The following is a 24,364-nucleotide window of genomic DNA, read 5'->3' as shown; positions in this document are numbered from 1 at the left end:
CTCCCAAATCTAATATACCAATCACTAAATGGGCAAAGGAGCTAAGGAGATGCTTCTCAGAAGAGGTGCTGATGGCAAAGAAACACATGAGGAAATGCCCATCATCCCTGGCCATAAAGGAAATACAAATCAAAACAACTCTAAGATTCCTTCTCATCCCAGTGAATCGAACAACAAATGTTGGTGAGGATGTGAGGAAAAGCGAACCCTACTGCACTGTTGATGGGAATGTAAACTAATACACCCACTCTGGAAAGCAGTCTAGAGCTTCCCTGTGACCCAGCCATGCCACTCCTAGGCACCTACGCTGAATGTCATGAGCCAGGACATGAAAAAGACACTTGCACATCCATGTTCATTGCTGCACTATTCATAATAGACATAATAGCCCTCCAGTAGATGAGTGGATTCAAAAAATGTGGTACTTATGCACAATGGAATTTTATACAGCCATTAGAATAAAATAATGTCATTTGAGAAAAAAATGTCATTTGGAGGGAAATGGATGGAACTAGAAGAAATCATGTTAAGTGAGGTAAGCCAAGCTCAGAGACAAACTGCATGTTTTCTCTGATATGCAGAAATTAGATCTAAAATACATTGGGATATGATAAACTATACAGGATTCTAGACACAGTGAGACCAGAAGAGGATACTTTTAGGAGAGAAAAACAAAGGTACAATGCCTACATGCCTCTTCATATTTACATAAAATAATATATATCAGAATGAACTCTAAGATACGGAAACAAGAGATCTCTTGTTTTTTAAATTTTTACTTTGTGATGATTTTGTCATTTTATGTTGGTGTATTCAAGAGAGGATTGTAGGGAGGGTACAGAACTCAAAGGGAAAAGGGTGAAAAAGTACATCAGTGGAGTTTACTGGACACTGATGAAAGTGAACTATGCAACTTGTGGATGGAGACGAAGATGGAGGGACTGAGACAGAGAGAAGGAACAGAAGACACTGTATAAAAGAGAATGTACTCATTACCTGACTCATGTAATTGTAATCTCTCTGTACATCACCTCTATAATAAAAATAATGTAACAAGCTAGTTTCCAAAGGATGGGCAATCTAGACATCTGCATACACCTGAAAATGGTCAAGTATCATAAATTCAGTTTTCATCTAAAAATTTCCCTCCAATCATTGTTATTCTCTTGGCTGTGTTAGAAAAAATAGATAGAAAGGCAGCCAGTACACCTGCTTACCTAAATGTAGTTGAAGAGATTTAGATAAAGCTGGCAAAAATAGTGCCATGATACAAGCCTTAAGGGCAATAAAAGTCATTAAAGTCCCTAAGAATGGCTTCAACAAATTTAAATATTGGAAACATTTTCATAAGACTTCAGTAATGGGAAGGTGGCTCAGTGGTAGAGCGCTTGTCTTGCATGCCTGAGGCCCTGGGTTCGATTCCTCAGCTCCACGTAAGCAAAAAGAAAAAATCTGGAAGTGGCGCTGTGGCTCAAGTGGTAGAGTGCTAGCCTTGAGCTGAAGAGCTGAGGGACAGCGCCCAGGCCCAGAGTTCAGGCCCCACAACTGAACCCAAAAAAAAAAAAAAAGACCTCAGTAATGTATATAGTGCTAAGAATTTAAATAAAGCTTCAAAATGTTAATAAATTGCAAAAAAAAAAAAAAAAAGGAAAAGTAGACTGAGCTCCTAACTGAAATGGACTGTTTTTTTGTGTGTGTATGTTTTATTGTCGGTTATGGTGCTTGAACTATGGGCTCTTCAGCTCAGAGTGCTCTACCACTTGAGCCACAGCACCACTTCTGGTTTTCTGGTGGTTAATTGAAGATAAGAGTCTCAGACTTTCCTGCCCAGGCTGGCTTTGAACTGTGATCCTCAGATCTCAGTCTCTTGAGTTGTTTGGATTATAGGCGTGAGCCACTGGTGCCCGGCTGCTGACTGCTCTTAGATCCATCCAGCCAAGTTAATAGGACCAGAAGCTAGGTTAGGGAATAGGAGGCGAGTAAGACAGTGTCCTGAGTGTTGGTTCACATTAAGCCTGACAAAGGGATGAGGGGAAAGGGCTTGAGAACCGTAACCTGAAATGCTCTGTGGAGTGAACTATTTGAAATTGCTACTAAAGACATCCTGGAAGATTCCTTTTGATAACTTGTACACATTTTTGATGTTAATGAAAATTGGCTAGCTTTTTTGAGCTTTGTTGTTTCCAAAGGAAAAAAGATTATATTCTTTTCTTCAGGTGATAGGCATCATTAAATGCCTAGTGAAAATAGCCTAAAAAAGTTAAATTAGACTTCTAAGCCAAATAAATATCTAAAAATGGCTCATAAAGTGACTGTGATGAGGAAGTGGTGCTGTGGCTCAAGTGGTAGAGTGCTAGCCTTGAGCTGAAGAGCTGAGGGACAGCGCCCAGGCCCAGAGTTCAGACCCCACGACCAAAAAAAAAAAAAAAGTGACTGTGATGATTATAGCAAAAACTGAATATATATAGATATTACACAGAAATTCAGAGTGAGATCCATTGAATTCTTTTACTTAGATGATGTCTCATGCTGAAGGACAACAGAGAGATCTAATTAGGCGGATTGAATGCCTTCCTGCTTCTGGCCTTCTAAGTTCCTTGGACCAGGATCTCTTAATGCTCAAAGCGACTTCCATGGCAACTATGAACTGCTTAAATGACTGCTTTCATATTCTCCAGTTACAGCATGCGTCACATCAGAAGGGTTCCTTGCCTTCAGGTAAGTTGTAGATAAAAGGTAGGACCTAACATTGAGGGTGAAAACCTGAACAGGATTGCATGTATTATTCTAACTTTGGAATACCTTAAACAAAAAAAAGGTGAGTGGAGTAAAGGAATCTAGTGAATGAATCTCTTGGTTTTTTAGTTATCATAATGTTATATAAGTTCTTCCTAATAGAACAGTTTATTGATCATCTGAAAGGATTCTGGTGTAAGCCAAATATGTACTAAAAATGGCTCATAAAGTGAAAATGACTAAAATGGGAACTGAATATATATACATATTAGACAGAAATTATAATCGAGCTGAGCACTGGTGGCTTGCATCTGTAATCCTAGCTACTTAGGCTCCTGAGATCTGAGAATCGCAGTTCACAGCCAGCCCAGGCAGGAAAATCCATAAGACTCTTATCTCCAATTAACCACAAGAAAACCGGAAGTGACACTATGGCTCAAATGGTAGAGCTCTTGCCTTTAGCTGAAGAGCTAAGGGACAGTGCCCAGGCCCAGAGTTCAAGCCCAATGACTGACAAAAATAAAAAAATAAAAATAAAAAAAAAAAAAGAGAGAAATTCTGAAGGTAAGTTGGTTTTGGAGTGAAAGATTAGAAAGAAGCTATTTGAAAGAGATACAAGAGCCTACATTTGAGTTATGAACATGATGGGTACCTTGTAGGAATTATTAAGTAGTCCTGTAAATTTTCTTGTTTTTTTGTTTGTTTGTTTGTTTGTTTTGCCAGGACTGAGGCTTGAACTTAGAGCTTGGGCTTTTTCCCTGAGCCTCTCTGTGCTCAAAGCTATTGCTCTACCACTTGAGCCACAGCGCCCACTTTCAGCTTCTTCTGTGTATGTGGTACTGAGGAATGGAACCCAGGGCTTCATGCATGCTAGGCAAGCACTTTACCACTAAACCACATTCCAAACCCTCTTCTGTTATAAAGTAACACATTTATTCTAGATAATTTAGAAACCAGAACTACTACATAGCTGAAAGAAGATGAAAAAGCGGGCTGAAAGGTGGCTCAGTGGTAGAGCGCTTGCCTTGCATGCATGAGGCCCTGGGTTCGATTCCTCAGCACCACATAAGAAAAAAGCCAGAAGTGGCGCTGTGGCTCAAGTGATAGAGTGTTAGCCTTGAGCTGAAGAGCTGAGGGACAGCACCCAGGCCCAGAGTTCAGGCCCCATGACCGGACCCAAAAACAAAAAACAAAAACAAAAAAAAAAGAAGAAAAAACATCCATTGCCTATTAAACAGAAGTCACTACTATTAATATATTAATATTCTTGGGGCTGGGAAGGTGGCTCAGTGGTAGAGCACTTGCCTTGCATGCTCGAGGCCCTGGGTTCGATTCCTCAGCACCACATAAGAAAAAAGCCGGAAGTGGCGCTGTGGCTCAAGTGATAGAGCGCTAGCCTTGAGCTGAAGAGCTGAGGGACAGCACCCAGGCCCAGAGTTCAGGCCCCATGACCGGACCCCCCCAAAAAAAATTAATATTCTTTTTTATTTATCTTATTTTTAGAAAATATATGTAAATTTATAAAAAAAATTTCAGTACTTTGGTTTGAACTCAGGACTTTGCAGTTAGTAGGCAGGTGCTCTACTGAATGACACCTCCTGCCCATTTTTTCTCCCACTTTTTTTTTTTTTTTTGCCAGTCCTGGGGTTTGAACTCAGGGCCTGGGCACTGTCCCTGAGCTTCTTTTTGCTCAAGGCTAGCTAGCACTTTACCACTTGAGCCACAGTGCCACTTTTGGCGTTTTCTGTTTATGTGGTACTGAGGAATCGAACCCAGGGCTTCATGCCTGGTAGGTAAGTACTCTACCACTCAGCCACATTCCCTGCCTATCTCCCACATTTTTAATGAATATAATTGATTGTACAAGGGGCTTTCATTTTGATTTGGCCAAATATGCATAAAATGTACCTTGATGAGACACCTCTTTAGTCATTCTCCCTCATCCCCACTCCTTGTTCTGATAATTTTTGCCACTGATTCTTGCTTTTTATTTTTTGCCTGGCCTAGGCTGGCCTATGATCCTTCAGTTTACATCTTCCTTTTTATTTAGCTGGGGTAATGGGCACATGACACCACATACAACTATTGATTGAGTCTCACAAATTCTTTGCCTAGGTTGGCCTTGAACTGTGTCCTCCCAGTCTCTACTTCTTAATGAGCAAAGATTGTAAATGTGAGCCATGATGCCTTTTCTGTAACTTAATATCCAGAATATTTTCCAAGACTTTTTAAAAATATGCTTTTAATAAACAATTTTTATTGCCTGTATTATATTCCCTAGAGGACATGTACTTTGGCTCACTTTTTTTTTTTTTTTTTTTTTTGGGTCCGGTTGTGGGCCTTGAACTCTGGGCCTGGGCGCTGTCCCTCAGCTCTTCAGCTCAAGGCTAGCGCTCTACCACTTGAGCCACAGCACCACTTCCGGCTTTTTCCTTTTTGCTTATGTGGTGCTGAGGAATCGAACCCAGGGCCTCATGCATGCAAGGCAAGCACTCTACCACTGAGCCACCTTCCCAGCCCCTCACTTTTTTTTATTAAATGTTAGATGTTAAGAAATTTGGATTAATTACAGTTAATATTAATTTTATGAAGGAAAAGAAGCAGTTTACTTCCAATCTATGCTACTTAATTTTTTTAAAAAGTATACGTAGTAGCCCAGTGCCAGATACTAGATTAAATGCTCAATAAATTACTTGATTTGATTCTGTTTTTTGTTTTCGTTTTTGGTAGTACTAGGAGTTTTAACTTGGCCATGTGTCTGTTATGTTGGCATAGTACTACCCAACAGTGCTGGTAATTTTTATGATAAGATCTAATAGCTTTATTTTGTTTTAGGCAGTAGTAGAGTTTGGACTCAGAGCCTCAAACATGGTAAGCAGGTATTCTGCTACTTGAGCCATTCTGCCAGCCCCATTTTTTTTTTTTTTTTTTTTTTTGGGTCCGGTCGTGGGGCCTGAACTCTGGGCCTGGGCACTGTCCCTCAGCTCTTCAGCTCAAGGCTAGCACTCTGCCACTTGAGCCACAGCGCCACTTCCGGCTTTTTTCTTTTTGCTTATGTGGTGCTGAGGAATCGAACCCAGGGCCTCGAGCATGCAAGGCAAGCACTCTACCACTGAGCCAACTTCCCAGCCCTGCCAGCCCCATTTTGCACCAGTAATTTTTAAGATAGGGTCTTAATTTTTGCCCAGTTTGGTCTGGACTGCAGTTCTCCTATATTTGTTTCTGTGATAACAGGTACCTTTTTACCACTCCCAGCCACTGATGGTGATAGAGTCTCATGAACTTTTTTACAATGATGGTCTCAACCTTTTCCCCATTTCCATTTTCTTAGTGGCTAAGAGTACAGGCTTGACCATCACACCTAGTCTATGTCATTTTTTAAATATGTAGAAGTTTGATTTGTATGACTTAATAAGATGGCCTTATTTCTCTTAGCTTTATAATTAAGGAAGTATATATAATGTAGATTTGCTTTTAAATGCTTAAGATAAAAATTATTACAACATCACTATTTTTTGGATCATAGGTTTAAGATATTTTGGAGAATTAATTGCCATATTTTCCAAGTTAGGCCTGTGGAGAGACTTTTGTGTGTGTGTGCTTGTCCTGGGGATCCTGGGCACTGTCCCTGAACTTTTGGGCTCAAGACTAGCACTCTACCACTTGAGCCACAGCAAATGTTAAGTCCCATAAGAACTTTTTGTTTTTGAGGTAGAATGTTAGAATGTAGCCCAGGCTTTTTCAAACTCATCATCATCCTATCTCAGCTTCTCAGTGCTAGGATTAGAGGGATGTATCATCATGTCAGGTTTGTAAGGTCTTATATATTACTCAAAGTCTCAGTAATATTTATTTGTCTAGAAGGTAGAGAGACCAAATAATACAATATGATGCAATTGATTAGATACAACTTTGTGAGAGTTTGCAGTCTACTGAATGATCTATTAAAATGGATCACCTCTACAACAAAGTAGACAAAGTAAACAAGACTCAAGAAACAAAGGACCTCCACTCATTTGGTCGAATTGTTACTGAATGACCCCATGCTGTTGATCACATACATAGTACATATGTGCACATTGGAGGGAAACTAGGAGGGGAGGACACAGAACTAGAGGCAAACAGGGGAAAATGCAACAGTGGGACCCATCAGCTGCACTAGACATTGATCAAAATGAACTAAGCAAGTCAATGGCAGTGATGGGAGAGAGGGAATAAGTGGGAAAGAGGGAACAGCTGACACTATGCAAAAGGAAAGCAATGTACATATCACCCAATTTGGAATAACTTCATAGTCAAAGTCCATAGAACTCATAAATTTTATAGACCATGATAGACAATTTGTCCCATGAAGGTTAGAATGTGTTTATGACTTTAACTAAGCATCACTATCCCACAATACTGTGAAATTATGTAATCACTTAACCACAATAAAAAATTTGCAAAAATGGATCACCCCTTCACCCCATAGTAATAATTAAACCCAGGGCCTGGTATTCAATAGGCCAGCCTCTGTCATCTGAGCTACACTCTCAGTCCTTTTTTTTTTTCTCCCTGTGATAGCCCTGGTGCTTGAACTCAGAGCCTTGGTACTCTCCTTTTGTACTAAGCTTTTGTGCTAGCCACAGCTTTTTTGGCTTTATTGGTGGTTAATTAGAGATAAGTCTCACAGATTTTCCTGCCAAGACTGGCTTCAACCCGTGATTCTCAGATCTCAGCATACTGAGTAGTTAGTATTACAGGCATGAGCCATCAGTGCCCAGCCTTTTTTTTTTTTGTATTTTGCTTTAGAGATAGGATATTGCTACCTTTGCCTGAGCTGGCCTCAGAATCTTGATGCTCAGCCTTCTCAGTGTCTGGGCCTGCACCTCAGCGCCCAACAAAAATGAGTCTTTTAATTAGTGTCTGTATGCATTTTATTTTTAGAAGTAAAGAAATCTGGATAAATAAATGATTCTGGGGAGGAAAGAGAAACAAATATATAAATTTACCTGGGCACTGGTGGCTTATGCCTGTAATCCTAGTTACTCAGGAGGCTTGAGATCTGAGATCACAGTTCAAAACCAGCCTGGGCAGGAAAGTCCATGAGACTCTTATCTCCAATTAACCACCAGAAAACTGGAAGCGGTGCTGTGGCTCAGGTAGTAGAGCACGTGCCTGTAGCTGAAGAGCTGAGGGACAGTGCTCAGGCTGAGTTGAAGCCCCATGACTGACCAAATTAAAAAAAAAAAGAAAATATTTTAGGGTAGAAGCAGTGTGTTTTCTTTAGAATTTATAAGCAGTCCCTTAGGAACTTATCCAGGGCATTCCTCTAATCTTGTATCTACCTAAGTGCCAGGAGGAGCAAAGTATAAAGAGTAAAGGAAGGTGGTTTGGTAGTCTGGTAGGGATTTTGGTGTTTTTTGTTTTTTGTTTTGCCAGTCATGGTGCCTGAACTCTGGGCCTGGGCACTGTCCCTCAGCTCTTCAGCTCAAGGCTAGTGCTCTACTGCTTGAGCCACAGCACCACTTCCAGCTTTTTCTGCTTATGTGGTGCTGAGGAATGGAACCCAGGGCCTCATGCATGCAAGGCAAGTACTCTACCACTGAGCCACCTTCCTAGTCCGTGGTGGGGACCTTGCAATTGAGTCTTCTACTGAAATCTAGAGATTGTTATAGACTGAGTAAATTCCTGTTTATTATAAATTTCTCCCTGTCACAGCTGAGCATCTCTTATACTAGCACTGAATAACCTAGCTTCTCTGAAACCTAGATCAGTCTCTGAAATCAAACGGAACATTTTCCATTATTGATTAGGCATAGAATCCACTTTGTTAAACTAGTTGAGGTAACAAGAGACCTTTGAGTCATTAACTGAGATGACAGGTCGCTACATGTGACCACTGTCTTTCACTAGGTCAGCTATTATTTATTCAGTAGAAGAATTTTTCAGCTTAAAAAGTTAGGTGGTATTTTTATGTTTAAAGTTACGAAAAGACATTAAGAACAATTTTAAAATTAGATCCAAGGAGTTGTTTTGATTGTTTATAGAATTATAATCCCAATTTGGCACAAATTATAGCCTCACAGACTGAGACCCCTTTTGTAGTTATGACCTTTAAAGCATAATGCATACCTGTTGGTTACTAAAAGGCATAGTTTATTCAGAGAGCACAGCAAATCAACTGATTGGTAATATACTTCATGATTCAAACATTGCCCGAGAAGTGAGTTCAGACCTATTCAGAGTTGATTTCTCTTAGTGTCTCATTTCAAGTTGCCAGTTGCTCTGCTGTAAAATACCCAATCATGGAGCTTATGCTAATGAGGTTCAGTGGCTGTCTTTCAGGTACAGGTTGAATTGCTTTTAGTCTTGTAGGCTCAAACAAAATTGTTTAATAAAATCTGCATCTGCTGAACTTTCCAGATTATGAGCAAGTTTCAGCGCAAGTTTTCTCTTACTTCATCAGGAACGACAATCGAGTGGTTAGAACCAAAGATACCTTTATCAAACCACTATAAAAATGAGGCTGAGCAGCCCTTCACAACTGAGCAGAGTAAGCCTGTGGCAGTCCCAGAAGAGCAGTCTGTTGCAGAATCTGGACTATTAGCAAGGGTAAGGTAATAAGAAAATATGCTTTTGATGTAAGAAATTATAAACCAGTGAAAAGGGTCAATTTTTTCATTGTTAGGATGTGTTATATAACACTGAAGCAACCGTTGTAGATTATGAGCATTATTGCTCTACTTTGAACTTCATTTGCTTTGAAAAGCTATCTTGTATTAAACTCAACATTTATTTCTTAGGTTAAGTCCTGTACCCTTTTTAGCTTTGGTTTACTTGTCATGAATGTATTTTAAAAAATTGAAATGTATTTTTTTCTGGAAAATAACTTAATATCTGTTGGGATTATAGAATTATTTGAGGCATATTTATTTATTTATCAGTTGTAAGGCTTGAACTCAGAACCTAGGCTCTATCCCTGAGCTCTTTTGCTCAAGGCTAGTGCTCTATCACTTTGAGCCACAGTGCCACTTCTGATTTTCTTTTTTTGGGGGGGGGGGGGGTCCGGTCGTGGGGCCTGAACTCGGGGCCTGGGCGCTGTCCCTTAGCTCTTCAGCTCAAGGCTAGTGCACTACCACTTGAGCCACAGCTCCACTTCCAGCTTTTTTCTTTTTGCTTATGTGGTGCTGAGGAATCGAACCCAGGGCCTCGAGCATGCAAGGCAAGCGCTCCACCACTGAGCCACCTTCCCAGCCTGCCACTTCTGATTTTTGAGTGGGAATTAGAGATAAGAGTCTCACTCCTGTGGGACTTTTCTGTTGGGGCTGGCTTTGAACCTCAATCCTCAGATCTCAACCTCCTGAGTAGCTATGATTATAGGCATGAGCCACCAGCTGGCTTACAAAATATTTTTTTCTTACCTCTCAATTTTTTTTTTTTTTTTGAAGTTTTGAGATAATACTACTATGCAGTCCAGGCTCACCTTGAACTCAGGATCCTTCTCTCTTACCTCAAGTGCTGAGGTTATAAGTGTGTGCCACCACAACCATCTTGCTATTATTTTAATTTCACATTCCCTACTAGATGTTACTAGTAGGTATGTAAGCTGAAAATTACACTATTAGGGGGAGCTTTTTGATAGCACATGTTGTGCCATGCCAGTGTTTCAGATCTTAACGCTATTTAAAATAGCATATGATCTCAGGGCTTAATATTTTTATAAAGTATTACTCATTCAACATTTCTTAGAGGATAAAAAGTATTTTATTCTGTTCATAGATCTGCCACTATTATAAATCATGTGGGTTTTTTGTGGGGTTTTTTGCCTTTTTGTGTTCACGTCTACCATTTTTATGGCCCCAGTAATTACATAGGTAATTTTGTTTTAAGCTCTTGATAGTTTCATAAGCATGTTCTGGCCTATGTAATTAAAATTTTAAATTTTGAAGCAGGCTATTGAGTTGGTATCCCTATTATTGAATATCTACTTTGTTTATTCTTCTTTGTTATTATAAATAGAACTGTATTATCGTATTTGCTGCTTTTTCTCTCCTCTTTCTTTGGATTGTTTCTTCAGTTTGTATCCCAAGTAGAAATACTAAGTCAAGAGCAATACACAGTTTGTGGTTATTTATATGTTAGTAAATTACGTCTTAAAAGATATGATATAAAATAAAAAAAAAAAAAAAAAAAAAAAGATATGATATAGGAGCCGGGTGCCAGTGGCTCACACCTGTAATCCTAGCTACTCAGGAGCCTGAGATCTGAGGATCACGGTTCAAACTAGCCCGGTCAGGAAAGTCTGTGATACTCTGATCTCCAATAAACCACTAGAAAACCAGAACTGGTGCTGTGGCTCAAGAGGTAGAGCACTCGCCTTGAGCTGAAGAGCACAGGGACAGCGCCTAAGCCCCATGACCGACAAAAAAAAAAAAAAAAAAATATATATATATATATATATTTCTATATTTATATTTCTATATTTATTTTACATATATATATGTATATATATGATACAGGTATTTTCAAAGCTGGCAAAGGTGTTGACTTACCTAGGTGGGCAATGGAGACAGAAGGCAGGAAAGTAGGAAAGGGCAGGGGGGAAAAAAGTAATGTGTGATGTATATGAGATGCTTTTTTGTCTGTAGTTTTTTGACTAGATTATAGAGCCAAGCAATTAACAAATATTTATTAAGCTATCTAGTTAAGACAAGTCCAGCATTAAGAACTAAGGAGAAGAAAATATTCTTTCACTACAGAGACAACATTAATGGCTTAGAGTAATAACACATACTCCTGGAAGCACTGAAATGTCATGATCATACAAAGCAATATTTTTTTCCTTAGTTGAGACTCTTAGGAGTCAGATAAAGAAGGGAGACTGTGGAGTGCATGAGAAATGCTTTAGAGACAAAGTGGAACTAGTATTGGGCATTGATGGGAGAGGATTTACAAAATGGAGAAATAACAAAGACAGGAATACCACAGCACATATAACTGTTGATTAATGGTTTGAACTCAGGATGTGCCATTTGCTAACAAATGGTCCACTTAATTAACACTCTTAGTTTCAATTTCCTCATCTGTAAAGCAGTGATAACACCTTATGAAATTATGATAAGACATAGCATCTAACTTATGAGAAAGATCACATTGTTGTTGAACATGATGTTCATGTTGCACTTTATATGGAATACTACTACTCCCTAAACACTGCTCCATGGACTACAGTGTAAACTGCTCCCAAAAAAAAACATAAGCCAAGGAGACAAATTAATGACAGTAGGCTCATAAGTGTAGAGAAGGGCATGAAATGTTTATTGCTTTGTAGCATGACTTGAAAGTAAAGATATGATCAAAGATTATTTAGCAAAAATAAAGACAGTAGACAGGGTATATTTCAAATGAAAAAAAATCATTAGGGGGCTGGGAAGTTGGCTCAGTGGTAGAGGGCTTGCCTTGCATGCCTGAGACCCTGGGTTCGATTCCTCAGTACCACATAAGCAAAAAGCCGGAAGTGGCGCTATGGCTCAAGTGGTAGAGCTCTAGCCTTGAGCTGAAGAACTGAGGGACAGCACTCAGGCCCCGAGTTCAGGCCCTACGACCGGACCCAAAAACAACAACAACAACAAAACTAGGAAAAAAAAAAATCATTGGATGGCCGGGCGCTGGTGGCTCACGCCTGTAAATCCTAGCCTCTCAGGAGGCTGAGATCTGAGGATCATGGTTCAAAGCCAGCCTGGGCAGGAGAGACCGTGAGACTCCTATCTTCAATAAACCAACAGAAAACCGGAAGTGGCGCTGTAGCTCAAGTGGTGGAGGGCTCGCCTTGAGCTGAAGAGCTGAGGGACAGTGCTCAAGCCCAGAGTTCAAGCCCCACGACCGACCAAAAAAAAAATCAGTGGACTCTGTGAATGTAAGGTTGTATTGAAAATGACTTGGAGTTTTGTTTTGTTGCCAGGAGTAGGAGGGTTTGAACTTTGGGCTTCCAAGCTTAGTAGGCAGGCACTCAATTACTAGCCATATTCTGATCCCATTGTATTTTATTTTATTGTTTTTTATTTTTGTGAGTCATGGGGCTTGAACTCCGTCTCAACGCTGTCCCTCAGCTTTTCAGTACAAGGTGAGCACTCTACCACTTGAGCAACAGCACCACTTCCAGTTTTCTGGTGGCTTATTAGAGATCAGAGTCTCACAGACTTTCCTGCCCAGACTGGCTCTGAACCGTGATCCTCAGATCTCAGGCTCCTGAGTAGCTAGGATTACAGGCGTGAGCTGCTTGCACATTTTATTTTTCAGGTAGAGTCCTTTTGCTTGGTTCTCCTCCCTATAACTTTATAGCTTCCTGTGTATTTGGGATCACAGGCATTCATCACCTTGGTTGAGATGGGATCTCATTATCTTTTTGCCTGAACTAGCCCAAACAGCCATCCTCCTGACCTCTACGTCCCAAGTAGCTGGAATTATAGTAGTGAGCCACAATACTCAGCTGAACTTAAAGTTTTTGCCTAAATAACAAGTTAGAATTGTGTTGCCATTTACAAAGCTGGGAGAATTGGGAAGAAAGAGCCTTGTATGAGAGAAGGCATAGTATGATTACCAGTATGTTGAATTTACAGGAGAGAATATGTGACCATAAAGGTTTCTGAAAAGCAATTTTGATAGTGGAACTGAAGTTTTGGTGAGAGATCAGGTCTAGAGATAAAATTTATAAGGAAACAACTGGAAGTCTGAAAGTCCAGAATAAACATTATTCTAAATGAGAACATAGATAAAGGCTCATGTTTGAGATGGGCCACAGAGCTCTTGCAAAATGGTGAATGCACTGAGTACCTCACCTCGTATAAATGGAAAACATATGAGTACATAATTGGGTTTTGTTTTATTTAAACTTCAAAAGCCATTAGACCTTATTTAAGCTCATAGGAATAAGCTTTATTATTCAGAAGGCTTATAGATCTGCCTTCTCTAGAATGTAAGCTTTGTTTTGTTTTGTTTTGTTTTTTGGTCAGTTGTGGGGCTTCAACTCTGGGTCTGGGTACTTGTCTCTTAGCTCTTCAGCTCAAGGCTAGTGTTCTGCCATTTGAGCCACAGCATGACTTCCAGTTTTCTGGTGGTTTATTGGAGATAAAGAATCACTGACTTTCCTGCCTGGGCTGGCTTTGAACCGTGATCCTCAGATCTCAGTCTCCTGAGCAGCTATGATTACAGGTGTGAACCACCAGCGCCTGGCTTGGAATGTAAGTTTAATGCAGACTGGAGACCTGTAGTATAATATTGAACTTTTTTTTTTTTTTTTTTTTGTCATCATGGGCTTGAACTCTGGGCTTGGGTCTTGTCTCTGAGCTCTTCAGCTCAAGACTAGTGCTCTACCACTTGAGCCACAGTGCCACTTCAAGTTTTCTGGGTTAACTGGGGATAAGAGTCTCGTGGATGTTCCTGCCAGGGCTGACTTTGAACTTCAATCCTCAGATCTCAGCCTCCTGAGTAGCTAGGATTACAGGTGTGAGCCACCGGCGCCCAGCTTTGCCACTGTATTTGCTGATCAGTTCATTTATAGGAATTTTGTACATTTGAGCATGCTTATTTGAAGTTTTGGTAATGTGTCTTTACCTTAAACTTTTCTTTAAGAAAGATACGATTGACCCATCAGAGGTATTTAAAAAAGAAGAGTTTCCAAATTCTTTCAGTCACACCAATAATCTGAATTTAGTTAACATAATTTCTCTTTTATTTTGTTCTTTGGTGGGAGGACATTTTGTAGATTGAACTCAGAAAGGCCCTCTACCACTTGAGCCATACCTGTAACCTCTTCTGCATTATTTTTAAGTATTTTCTTGATTTATGCTTTAGCTGACTGGGGCTATGATCTCCCTCCTTGTGCTTGTGTGTGTTACTGTGGGTGACATGCATGTACCACTGCACCCAGCCATTGTACTTTCCCCGTAGCTAGAGAACAGGCATGCCACCACTATGCCCAGTCACTGAGAGGAATGTTGCAAACCTTTACACTGGGACTGGCCTCTGAATCCCCTGATTTCTGCTTCCCAAAGAGCTAGGATTACAGGCTTGTCCCATTGTATCCTTTCTGTTTGTTTGTGCCAGTCCTGAAGCTTGAACTCAGGACTGGGGCCACAGTCCCTGAACATTTTTGTTCAAGCTTAGTACTCTACTGATTGAGCCATAGCTCCACTTCTGATTCTTTTTGATGCTTAATTGGAGATAAGAAGCTCACAGACTTTCCTGACCTGGCTGGCTTTGAACCACAATCCTTATATCTCAGTCTCTTGAGTAGCTAGGGTTACGAGCATGAGCCGCTGGTGACTGGCTTATCTTTTTATCTGGTATGGTTTTATTTTGTTGTTGTTACTGTTTTCAGTGCTGGGGTGTGAACTCAGGGTCTCTAGTTGTGGTACCTTGCTTCCAGTACTTTTTTATCCCTATTCTGAAAGGTATTTTGGCTTTTTTTTTTTTGCCTTTTTTTCCTGTCTGTTGTGGGGCTTGAGCTTTGGACCTAGTTGCTGTCTGTCAGCTCTTCAACTCTCTACCACTTGAGCCACAACACCACTTCTGGTTTTCTGGTAGTTAATTGGAGATAAGAGTCCCAGGAACTTTCCTGTTCAGGCTGGCTTTGAACTGTGATCCTCTGATCTCAGCCTCCTGAGTAGCTAGGATTACAGGTGATTGGCTTTTTTTTAATAAATGTAATGTTATTGTTATCATAAGCGTGTTGGACAGAAGAGTTACAATTCCATAAATCAGTGAAGAGTACAGTTCTTCTTGGACAGTGTCACCCTTCCTTCCCTTTTCCCCAGTTTCCCCCTCCTGTCCCTGCCTTCCAGTTACATAGTTTACTTTCTACATAGTGTATATGGAATGCCATGACTACATGTGTTAGCCCTCTCTCTAGTTCTGTGTCCTCCCCTTATGCCCTTCTAAAAAGACAAAACAACAACAGAAAACTGCCTATTTTTATATTGAAACAAAAATGTTTTATTTCTTTACTATTTTAAGTGGAAGAAGTGTTTTTTGTTTCTTTTTCTTTTTTTTTTTTTGGGTCTGGTCGTGGGGCCTGAACTCTGGGCCTGGGCGCTGTCCCTCAGCTCTTCAGCTCAAGGCTAGCGCTCTACCACTTGAGCCACAGCGCCACTTCCAGTTTTCTAGTGCTTTATTGGAGATAAGAGTCTCATGGAGCCGGGCGCTGGTGGCTCACGCCTATAATCCTAGCTACTCAGGAGGCTGAGATCTGAGGATCGCAGTTCAAAGCCAGCCCGGGCAGGAGAGACTGTGAGACTCCTATCTCCAATAAACCGCCAGAAAACCCGAAGTGGCGCTGTAGCTCAAGTGGTAGAGTGCTCGCCTTGAGCTGAAGAGCTGAGGGGACAGCGCCCAGGCCCAGAGCTCAAGCCCCACGACCGACCAAAAAAAAAAAAAAAAAAAGAGTCTCATGGACTTTTCCTGCCTGGGCTGGCTTTGAACCTTGATCCTCAAATTTCAGACTCCTAAGTAGCTAGGATTACAGGTGTGAGCCACCGGTGCCAGGCTTCTTTTGTTGTTTCTTAATGCTAGTATTGAACATGTCTCAGTGCCTCAGACATGCTAAATGTCAGCTTTATCACTAAGCTATATGCCATTTACCTATGTTTTCACCTCAGATTTAATGGTATGTTACCAGATCTTTGGAGAACATTATTTAATCAAGTACTAGAAAGTTTTTCCCCCTGAGATCTCATAAAAGTATTTAATCTCATAAAATAATTACATTTGATGTCAAGAGGGAGACTGTCACCTTTCTCTTGTTTTATACTGAGTAACACTTTAAGTTTACTTAAACGATATTATTTAGACTACATATCAAGGAACATTTCCTGGCAAACTTACTTTTATTGAAAAATGAGGATTGAGAAAGCTTTTGGGATCTGTCCTTCAGACTATAAAAATAGAAATAATTCTGACATACACAAATAGTAGTTGCTGTATTATCTTAACTAAACCATTAATGAGGTTTTCAGAATGTGAGGCTTTTATTTTTTGTCAGTTATGGGGCTTGAACTCTAGGCCTGGGTTCTATCCCTAAGCTCTTCAGCTCAAGGCTAGCACTATACCGCATGAGCCACAGTGCCACTTCTAGTTTTCTTGTGGTTAATTGGAGATAAGAGTTTCACAGACTTTCCTGCCCAGGCTGGCTTTGAACCATGATCCTAAGATCTCAGCTTCCTGAGTAGCTAGGATTATAGGCGTAAACTACCAGTGCCCAACTGTGAGGTTTTTTTTTTTTTTAACTAAGATTTTTTTTATTAGAATGTGAGTTTTTATAGATTTTCTTGATAGAAAAGAGTAGAAAAAAGGAGAAGTTAAAAGCAAAAATGTGGTCAGAAACCTGTCCTTGCACATATTATACAATGCAAGGACAGTTAAAGGATAAATTATATGTGTGCATATGTGTATGAGTGTGAACTCTTCAATGTCAGTTATAGATATTGATGGTATCCCCAGACAGGTGATCAAGCCTGAGATTAGAATGAGACAGTTTTTGCTCTTTTTGGAATTTCCTGTTTATATAAAACACATTTTATATGCAGTGCATATTGCAAAACCATTAAATGTTCAATAGCATTAATAATAGGCCTTTTGAAAGCTACTTATCCCATAGCCAAATGATGAAAATTATATATTCAGAAAAATTTTCACCCTTCTTCTGATTTGTTTAGGTCCAATGTAAGCATCTCTGATTTGAATCTCTTATACTTCATTGATAGTAATCAGTACTCATCAATCTAGACTTCTACTTTGCTTTTTTCCTAGGAACCAGAAGAAATCAACACTGATGACGAGATCGAGGACACCTGTGACAACAAGGAGGATGACTTGGGAGCTGTGGAAGAGCAGCGCAGTGTTATTCTTCATCTTCTGTCCCAGCTCAAGCTGGGCATGGATTTAACCAGAGTAAGTAAGAGGACAAACTGAGCACGGAGAATGTCAGGGCAGGACAGTACTTGAATGTTTGGTTTTGTTTTTTAACCACTTGAGCCATACTCCCAGCCCCTGAAATTGTTAATGTTGTCAGGACTTTTCATTCTTTATGGTTTGCCTTCCCATCCTCCTCATTGGCTCCTAGATGCTAGGCAGGAAGATCTTGAGTTTGAGGCCAGCCTCAAACTGTATAGTGAGTTCAGTGCCAGTATAGGATACACAGCTACTTGGCTCAAACAAATAAGGCTAATTTTTATTGTGTGTGTGTGTGTGTGTGTGTGTCAGTCATGGTGCCTAAACTCAGTTTGGGCACTGTCCCTCAGCTCTTCAGCTCATAGCTAGCACTCTATCACTTGAGCCACAGTGCCACTTCTGGTTTTTATTTTTTTATATGCAGAATCCCTCATGGCAAAAAGCACTTGTAGGTTTTTTTCGTTTGTTTGTTTCTTTTCTGTAAAAGGGATCCATTGCTATATTACAATGGAAAATCTAAAGAAAAGCTTTTGTGCTCAAGGCTGGTGATCTGCCATTTGAGCCACTGAAATGGATTCTTACTGACTTTCTTGCCCGAGTTAGCTTTGAACTATGATCCTCAGATCTCAGGCATTAAGCCATTGGTGCCTAGCATTGCTTTTAGGCCCATGGCAAAGCAAAGCATGGAAGAAGGAGCATAGTGGAGGAAAGGTGCTCACTTATTTCATGGAAGCTAGGAATCAAAGAGGACACAGACAGGAAGAGGTCAAGGCAAGGTATACCCTTCAAAGGCATGGCCCCAGAAACCTACTTTCTCCAAGTAGGCCCCACCTTCCACCCTTAAAGCACTTCCCAGTTTTGTATTCACATTTTTAATCCATCACTAGATTAAACCATTAACTCTAAACCCTTATGATCTAATAATATCTGAAAGTACTCACACAGATATATCCTGAGGAGCCATCTACCAAACCAGTCAAGTAGAAATCAAGATAACATTTTATAGCCTTTTCTTGAAATCCAGAATTTGTGTTTAATTGTAGCCATTTTGGCAAGCTCTCATTTCCTTTTTTTGTTTGTTTGTTTGTTTTTTTGTCGGTCTCGTGGGGCTTGAACTCTGGTGGGCTTGGGCGTTGTCCCTGTGCTCTTCAGCTCAAGGCAAGCCCTCTACAGCTTGAGCCACAGCGCCACTTCCGATTTTCTAGTGGTTTATTGGAGATCAGAGTCTCACGGACTTTCCTGCCCAGGTTGGCTTTGAACCATGATCCTCAGGATCTCAGCCTCCTGAGGAGCTAGGATTACAGTAGTGAGCAACTGGCACCCGGCTTCATTTCCTTTTAAGCATGTTTTTCATGTATGTTGGAAATTAGAGGCCAGCTTTGGGAATACATAGTAACAACCTGTCTCAAAAGAGAAAAAGAGGGGCTGGGAAGGTGGCTTAGTGGTAGAGTGCTTGCCTTGCATGCATGAGGCCCTGGGTTTGATTCCTTAGCACCACGTAAGCAGAAAAAGCCAGAAGTGGCACCATGGCTCAGGTGGTAGAGTGCTAACCTTGAGCTAAAGAGCTGAAGGACAGTGCCCAGGCCCACAATTCAGGCCCCACGACTGACTAAAAAAAAAAAAGAAGAAGAAGTGGCGGGGAGGCTGGGAAGAGGAAACAAAAGGAGGAGGCTACACTGCTTGATAAGAAATGTACTCATATCTTGCCCATGTAATTGTAACCCCTCTGTACAGTATTTTCACAATAAAAAAATATAGAAAGTTAAAAAAAAAAGAAAGATACACACACACACACACACACACACACACTCAGAGTGAGTATAGAAAGTTAAAAAAAAAAGAAAAATACACACACACACACACACACACACACACACACAGAGTGAGTATGTTCAGACTTCTTTCATTCTTCTTTCCTAAACAGTACACATACTGACATAGTAATAAGTTGTTCTTTTTGTGACTGTCCTGGGGCTTGAACTCAGGGCTTGGATATGGTCCCTGAGGTTTTTTTTTTTTTATCTCAAGCCTAACTCTCTACAACTTGATCTACAGTTCCACTTCCAGTTTTTTTGGTGGTTTCATTGGAGAGAGTCTCACAGACTTTCCTGCCTGGGTTAGCTTTGAATTGAACCACACAACCCTCAGATCTCAGCCTCCAAAATACCTAGGGTTATAGGTATGAGTCACTGGCGCTCAGCAGCATGCTTCTTTTTTTAGTAAGACCAAATACTTTAAAAAGACCAAATATCTTTTTTTTTTTTTTTTTTTGCCAGTCCCAGGGCTTGAACTCAGGGCCTGGACACTGTCCCTGAGCTTCTTTTGCTCAAGGCTAGCGCTGTACCACTTGAGCCACAGTGGCACTTCTGTTTTTTACTGTTTATGTGGTACTGAGGGTGCATGCTAGGCAAGCACTCTACCACTAAGCCACATTCCCAGCCCTGTATCATTATCTTTAATGTCCATCTAGAATGAATGCTTTTAATGTGATAAGAAATTTTTGTCTTTGGTTCATTTTTCTTGTTGTTTAGGTGGTGCTTCCTACATTTATCCTAGAGAAACGATCCTTGCTGGAAATGTATGCAGATTTTATGTCTCATCCAGACCTATTTATAGCCATCACTAATGGAGCCACAGCAGAAGACAGAATGATTCGTTTTGTTGAGTACTATCTTACCTCATTTCATGAAGGCCGGAAAGGTGCCATTGCTAAGAAACCATACAATCCTATCATTGGAGAAACATTTCACTGTTCTTGGAGGATGCCGAAAAGCGAGGTAGCATCCAGTATTGCTAGCAGTACTTCCACCCAGGCAGTCACAAATCATGCTCCTCTGTCAGAAGAACCTTTGGGACAGGTGGGATCAGACTATTACACAGTCAGATTTGTTGCCGAGCAGGTTTCCCATCATCCTCCAGTCTCAGGATTTTATGCAGAATGTGCAGAAAGGAAGATGTGTGTAAATGCCCATGTCTGGACTAAAAGCAAATTCTTAGGCATGTCAATAGGTGTGACAATGGTTGGAGAAGGTAAGGAGAAATATTGTTCTTCAATTTTTAATATTAAACTACAGTCAAATTTTTGGAAGCAATATAAAATTATTCATTTCAAAATATTTAGAATATTTTGTACCGATTTCTTCGTTCCAATTTCTATTGTGTTCTAGAACACTTGTTGGAAAGCAGGGAGACTATAACTGGGCTAAAGATATATTTTTATTGTTAAAATTGGAAAAAAATAAATTTGAAAAGAAGAAATAAAAGCATCTCTGATTCTTTAATCTACAGATGGATAGTTTGAGCTAGAATATTATATTTTTTACTTGGTAGATTTATTCATACTTTTAGTTTCAGAAAATTAGGATGACTAATAGTAGTGTTCTGCTTTTCTTTACAAATATATTCATTTTTCTATATCATTTATAAAGCAAGTATTTAATGACTGTATCTATGAAATATATTACTGCTGGGTGCTGATGGCTCATGCCTATAATTCTAGTTCCTCAGGAGGCTGAAAACTGAGGATTGAAGTTGGAAGCTCAGAGACAGACCATAAATGTTGAGGTACAACCAGGTTTAGAACCTCATTTTTTGACATGCTCTCCTCAAAACAGTTCTTCTTTTCAGTTCATATAATACAGAGTTCATATAATACATGCATTATTTCAAGAAAGAAAATACCTTAAGAAAAGAAAAAAAACAACAGTATCTTCATGAAGGAATATAAAAAAGTTAATTTCTTCTTTTTTTTTTTTTGTCGGTCATGGGGGCTGAACTATAGGCCTGGGCGCTGTCTCTTAGCTCTTTAGCTCAACGCTAGCACCCTACCACTTGAGCCACAGCACCACTTCTGGCTTTTTTATGCTTATATGGTGCTGAGGAATTGAACCCAGGGCCCCATGCATGCGAGGCAAGCACTGTACCACTGAGCCAAATTCCCAGCTCCAATTTCTTATTATTTTTAAGTACTTTTGTGTATTATGAATATGAATTGCCTTTGGGAAATGAAGTCAGCATTGGTTTGCCCTCAGCAGGAAGTATACAATCAAATTGGATTTATGACAACTAATTTTGCTCTTGTTAGCCATATTTTTAGTAGGAGAAGAAAATACCATTTAGTTATTAGACAACTGATATTTTAGGGTTTTTTTTTTTTGGGTCCAGTTGTGGGGCCTGAACTCTGGGCCTGGGTGCTGTCTCTCAGCTCTTCAGCTCAAGGCTAGCGCTCTACCACTTGAGCCACAGCGCTACTTCCGGCTTTTTTCTTTTTGCTTATATGGTACTGAGGAATCGAACCCAGGGCCTCAGGCATGCAAGGCAGGCGCTCTACCACTGAGCCACCTTCCCCGCCTGGGTTTTTTTTTATGGTACTTGGATTTGAACTCCAGGTCTCACATTTGCTGGGCAGGTGCTCTAACACAAGCCACTTGCTAAGCTACCCCTTTTTACATTGCTGACTCAGAAAGTGTCTCAGCTCATGCTCTGGGAAGCCTGGATTTTGATTCTCTTATTTGTGTTTCTCCAGGTCTCTGGAATGACAGGTATGCACCACTGTGTCCACTGTGTTTTTCTCATAGCTGGGGTAACTGGTGTGTACTACTGCACCAAGATGGAATCTCACAAACTTTTTTTTTTTTTCAATCCTAGCCAGCCTCAAGTTATAGTCCCCTAATTTCCATGTCCCAAACAGTTCTTGGAGAGGATTAGTACTAGTTGGAGCCACTGTGCTTGGCTTTTTTTTTTTTAACCTGAGGATTGAACCAAAGGCCTCATGAATACTCAGCAAAAGCCCATCACTGAACCACCACATTCCGACCTTGAGATTTTAGAATTTCTATGAATCTCATCCTATGTGTCTGTCATCACATTTATTCAAAACTGGCTATATATTTCTTCAGATTTTAAGTTCCACAATGGTGGCTGCATTATGCAAAATACATTCTTAAAAATAGAAAATCAAGCCGGGAGCCAGTGGCTCACGCCTATAATCCTAGCTACTAAGGAGATCTGAGGATCGTAGTTCAAAGCCAGCCTGGGCAGGAACGTCCATGAGACTCCTATCTCCAATTAACCACCAGAAAACTGGAAGTGGTGCTATGGCTCAAATGGTAGAGCACTAGCCTTGAGCTGAAGAACTGAGGAACAGTGCCAGGCCCTGAGTTCAAGACCCACAACTGACGAAAAGAAAAGAAAATTATTACACCTGTAATGCTAGCTCCCTAGGAAGCTGATAGCTAAAGGACCTAGGTTCAAAGCCAGTCTTGTGCAGAAAAGTCCACCAGACTCACATTTTCAATTAACCACCCAAAAGCTAGGCTGGGTATGTGGTTCAAGAGGTAGAGTGTCAGCCTCAAACTTAGTGAGACCTTTTAGTTCAATCCACAGTACCAGAAAACAAAAAATATACACCCAATTTATAAACAAATTCGTTTTTTACAAAATTAAAAATACAGTGTTTTTTTCAAACTTTTATTAATTCAGATATACTCAAGTATGTTATCTGTCTTCCATTATATAAATAGATTATAGCTGGAAACATATTTCTTATGAAATGATTTAATCTTTTGTTTGTTTGTTTATTTATTTTTGTCAGTTGTGGGGCCTGAACTCTGGGCCTGGGCGCTTGCTGTCCCTCAGCTCCTTAGCTGAAGGCTAGCGCTCTACCTCTTGAGCCACAGCACCACTTCCAGCTTTTTCTGCTTATGTGATGCTGAGGAATCGAACCCAGGGCCTCATGCATGCAAGGCAAGCATTCTACCACTGAGCCACCTTCCCAGACCTTTATTTTTAGTTTTTATTCATTCATTTTTGGTGGTATTTGGGATTGAACTTAGAGCTTTACAGATGGTGTAGATAAGTTCTCTACCACTGAGAAATACCCTTATTTCTGAATGAACATTGTTCTTTTTTTTTTTTTTTGGGTCCGGTCGTGGGGCCTGAACTCTGGGCCTGGGCGCTGTCCCTCAGCTCTTCAGCTCAAGGCTAGCGCTCTACCACTTGAGCCACAGCGCCACTTCCGGCTTTTTTCATTTTGCTTATGTGGTGCTGAGGAATCGAACCCAGGGCCTCAGGCATGCAAGGCAAGCGCTCTACCACTGAGCCACCTTCCCAGCCCTGAATGAACATTGTTCTTATTTCTGAATGAACATTGTTCTTCCGGAAGACTGTTAAAGGCAATACAAAAAGAATTGTTGATAGAACTTTGTGAACACTGCTTTAAGATCTCTTTGTGTTTGATTTTCTTAAAAATTAAGTATTTATCATAACTCTTGCCCTCATTTGAAATATTAAGAAGAGTGAGCTTGTGGTAAGCATTTGTTAATGGAGAGGTGTCACAGTATTAGACTAAAGGTACATATCCAGTATCTGATGATGATGCAGCCTAGAAGGTTAATAATATGGCTTATATATGCTTAGTGTTCCTTAATTTTCTTATATAGACCACTTGTTTATTCACAGTTTCTTTTTTGTGTTGTAAGCCATTTTAATATAGCATCTTTAACACAAATCTCCTTAACATATTATGTGTTTAAAAACCAATACTTACATCCCTTGTAACTAAATATTTCAGAATTTGACTAACAAAACTTATGACTGTAGTTTTTGTGATAAAATGACATTTTTTTATAAATGAAAAACATACTTTTCCTATCAAACTATCTGAGCTAAGGTCCTATACCTTTTGTAACACTGGTCATCT

The 24,364-nt window shown here is 40.1% G+C and overlaps 1 protein-coding gene and 1 non-coding gene across 2 annotated transcripts in view; both read left to right on the top strand.

Annotated features, from left to right (window-relative positions):
• Positions 1–24,364, top strand: part of Osbpl11 (oxysterol binding protein like 11) — a 74,251-nt gene that overhangs the window by 31,939 nt on the left and 17,948 nt on the right. Inside the window, exons 6-9 of the mRNA XM_042667909.1 lie at positions 2,517–2,718; positions 9,185–9,330; positions 17,524–17,664; positions 20,196–20,694. Coding sequence (XP_042523843.1) covers positions 2,517–2,718; positions 9,185–9,330; positions 17,524–17,664; positions 20,196–20,694 — 988 coding nt within the window. The remainder of the gene's footprint in view (positions 1–2,516; positions 2,719–9,184; positions 9,331–17,523; positions 17,665–20,195; positions 20,695–24,364) is intronic.
• LOC122099981 lies at positions 1,194–1,322 on the top strand. Its single transcript, XR_006146061.1, has one exon. It is a non-coding gene; the product is annotated as a small nucleolar RNA SNORA33 (small nucleolar RNA).

Source organism: Dipodomys spectabilis, unplaced genomic scaffold, assembly GCF_019054845.1.
Source record: "Dipodomys spectabilis isolate Male_0828 unplaced genomic scaffold, ASM1905484v1 ptg000017l, whole genome shotgun sequence".
In the NCBI taxonomy this organism is placed as follows: domain Eukaryota; kingdom Metazoa; phylum Chordata; class Mammalia; order Rodentia; family Heteromyidae; genus Dipodomys; species Dipodomys spectabilis.
This window is presented reverse-complemented; position numbering and strand designations above follow the sequence as displayed.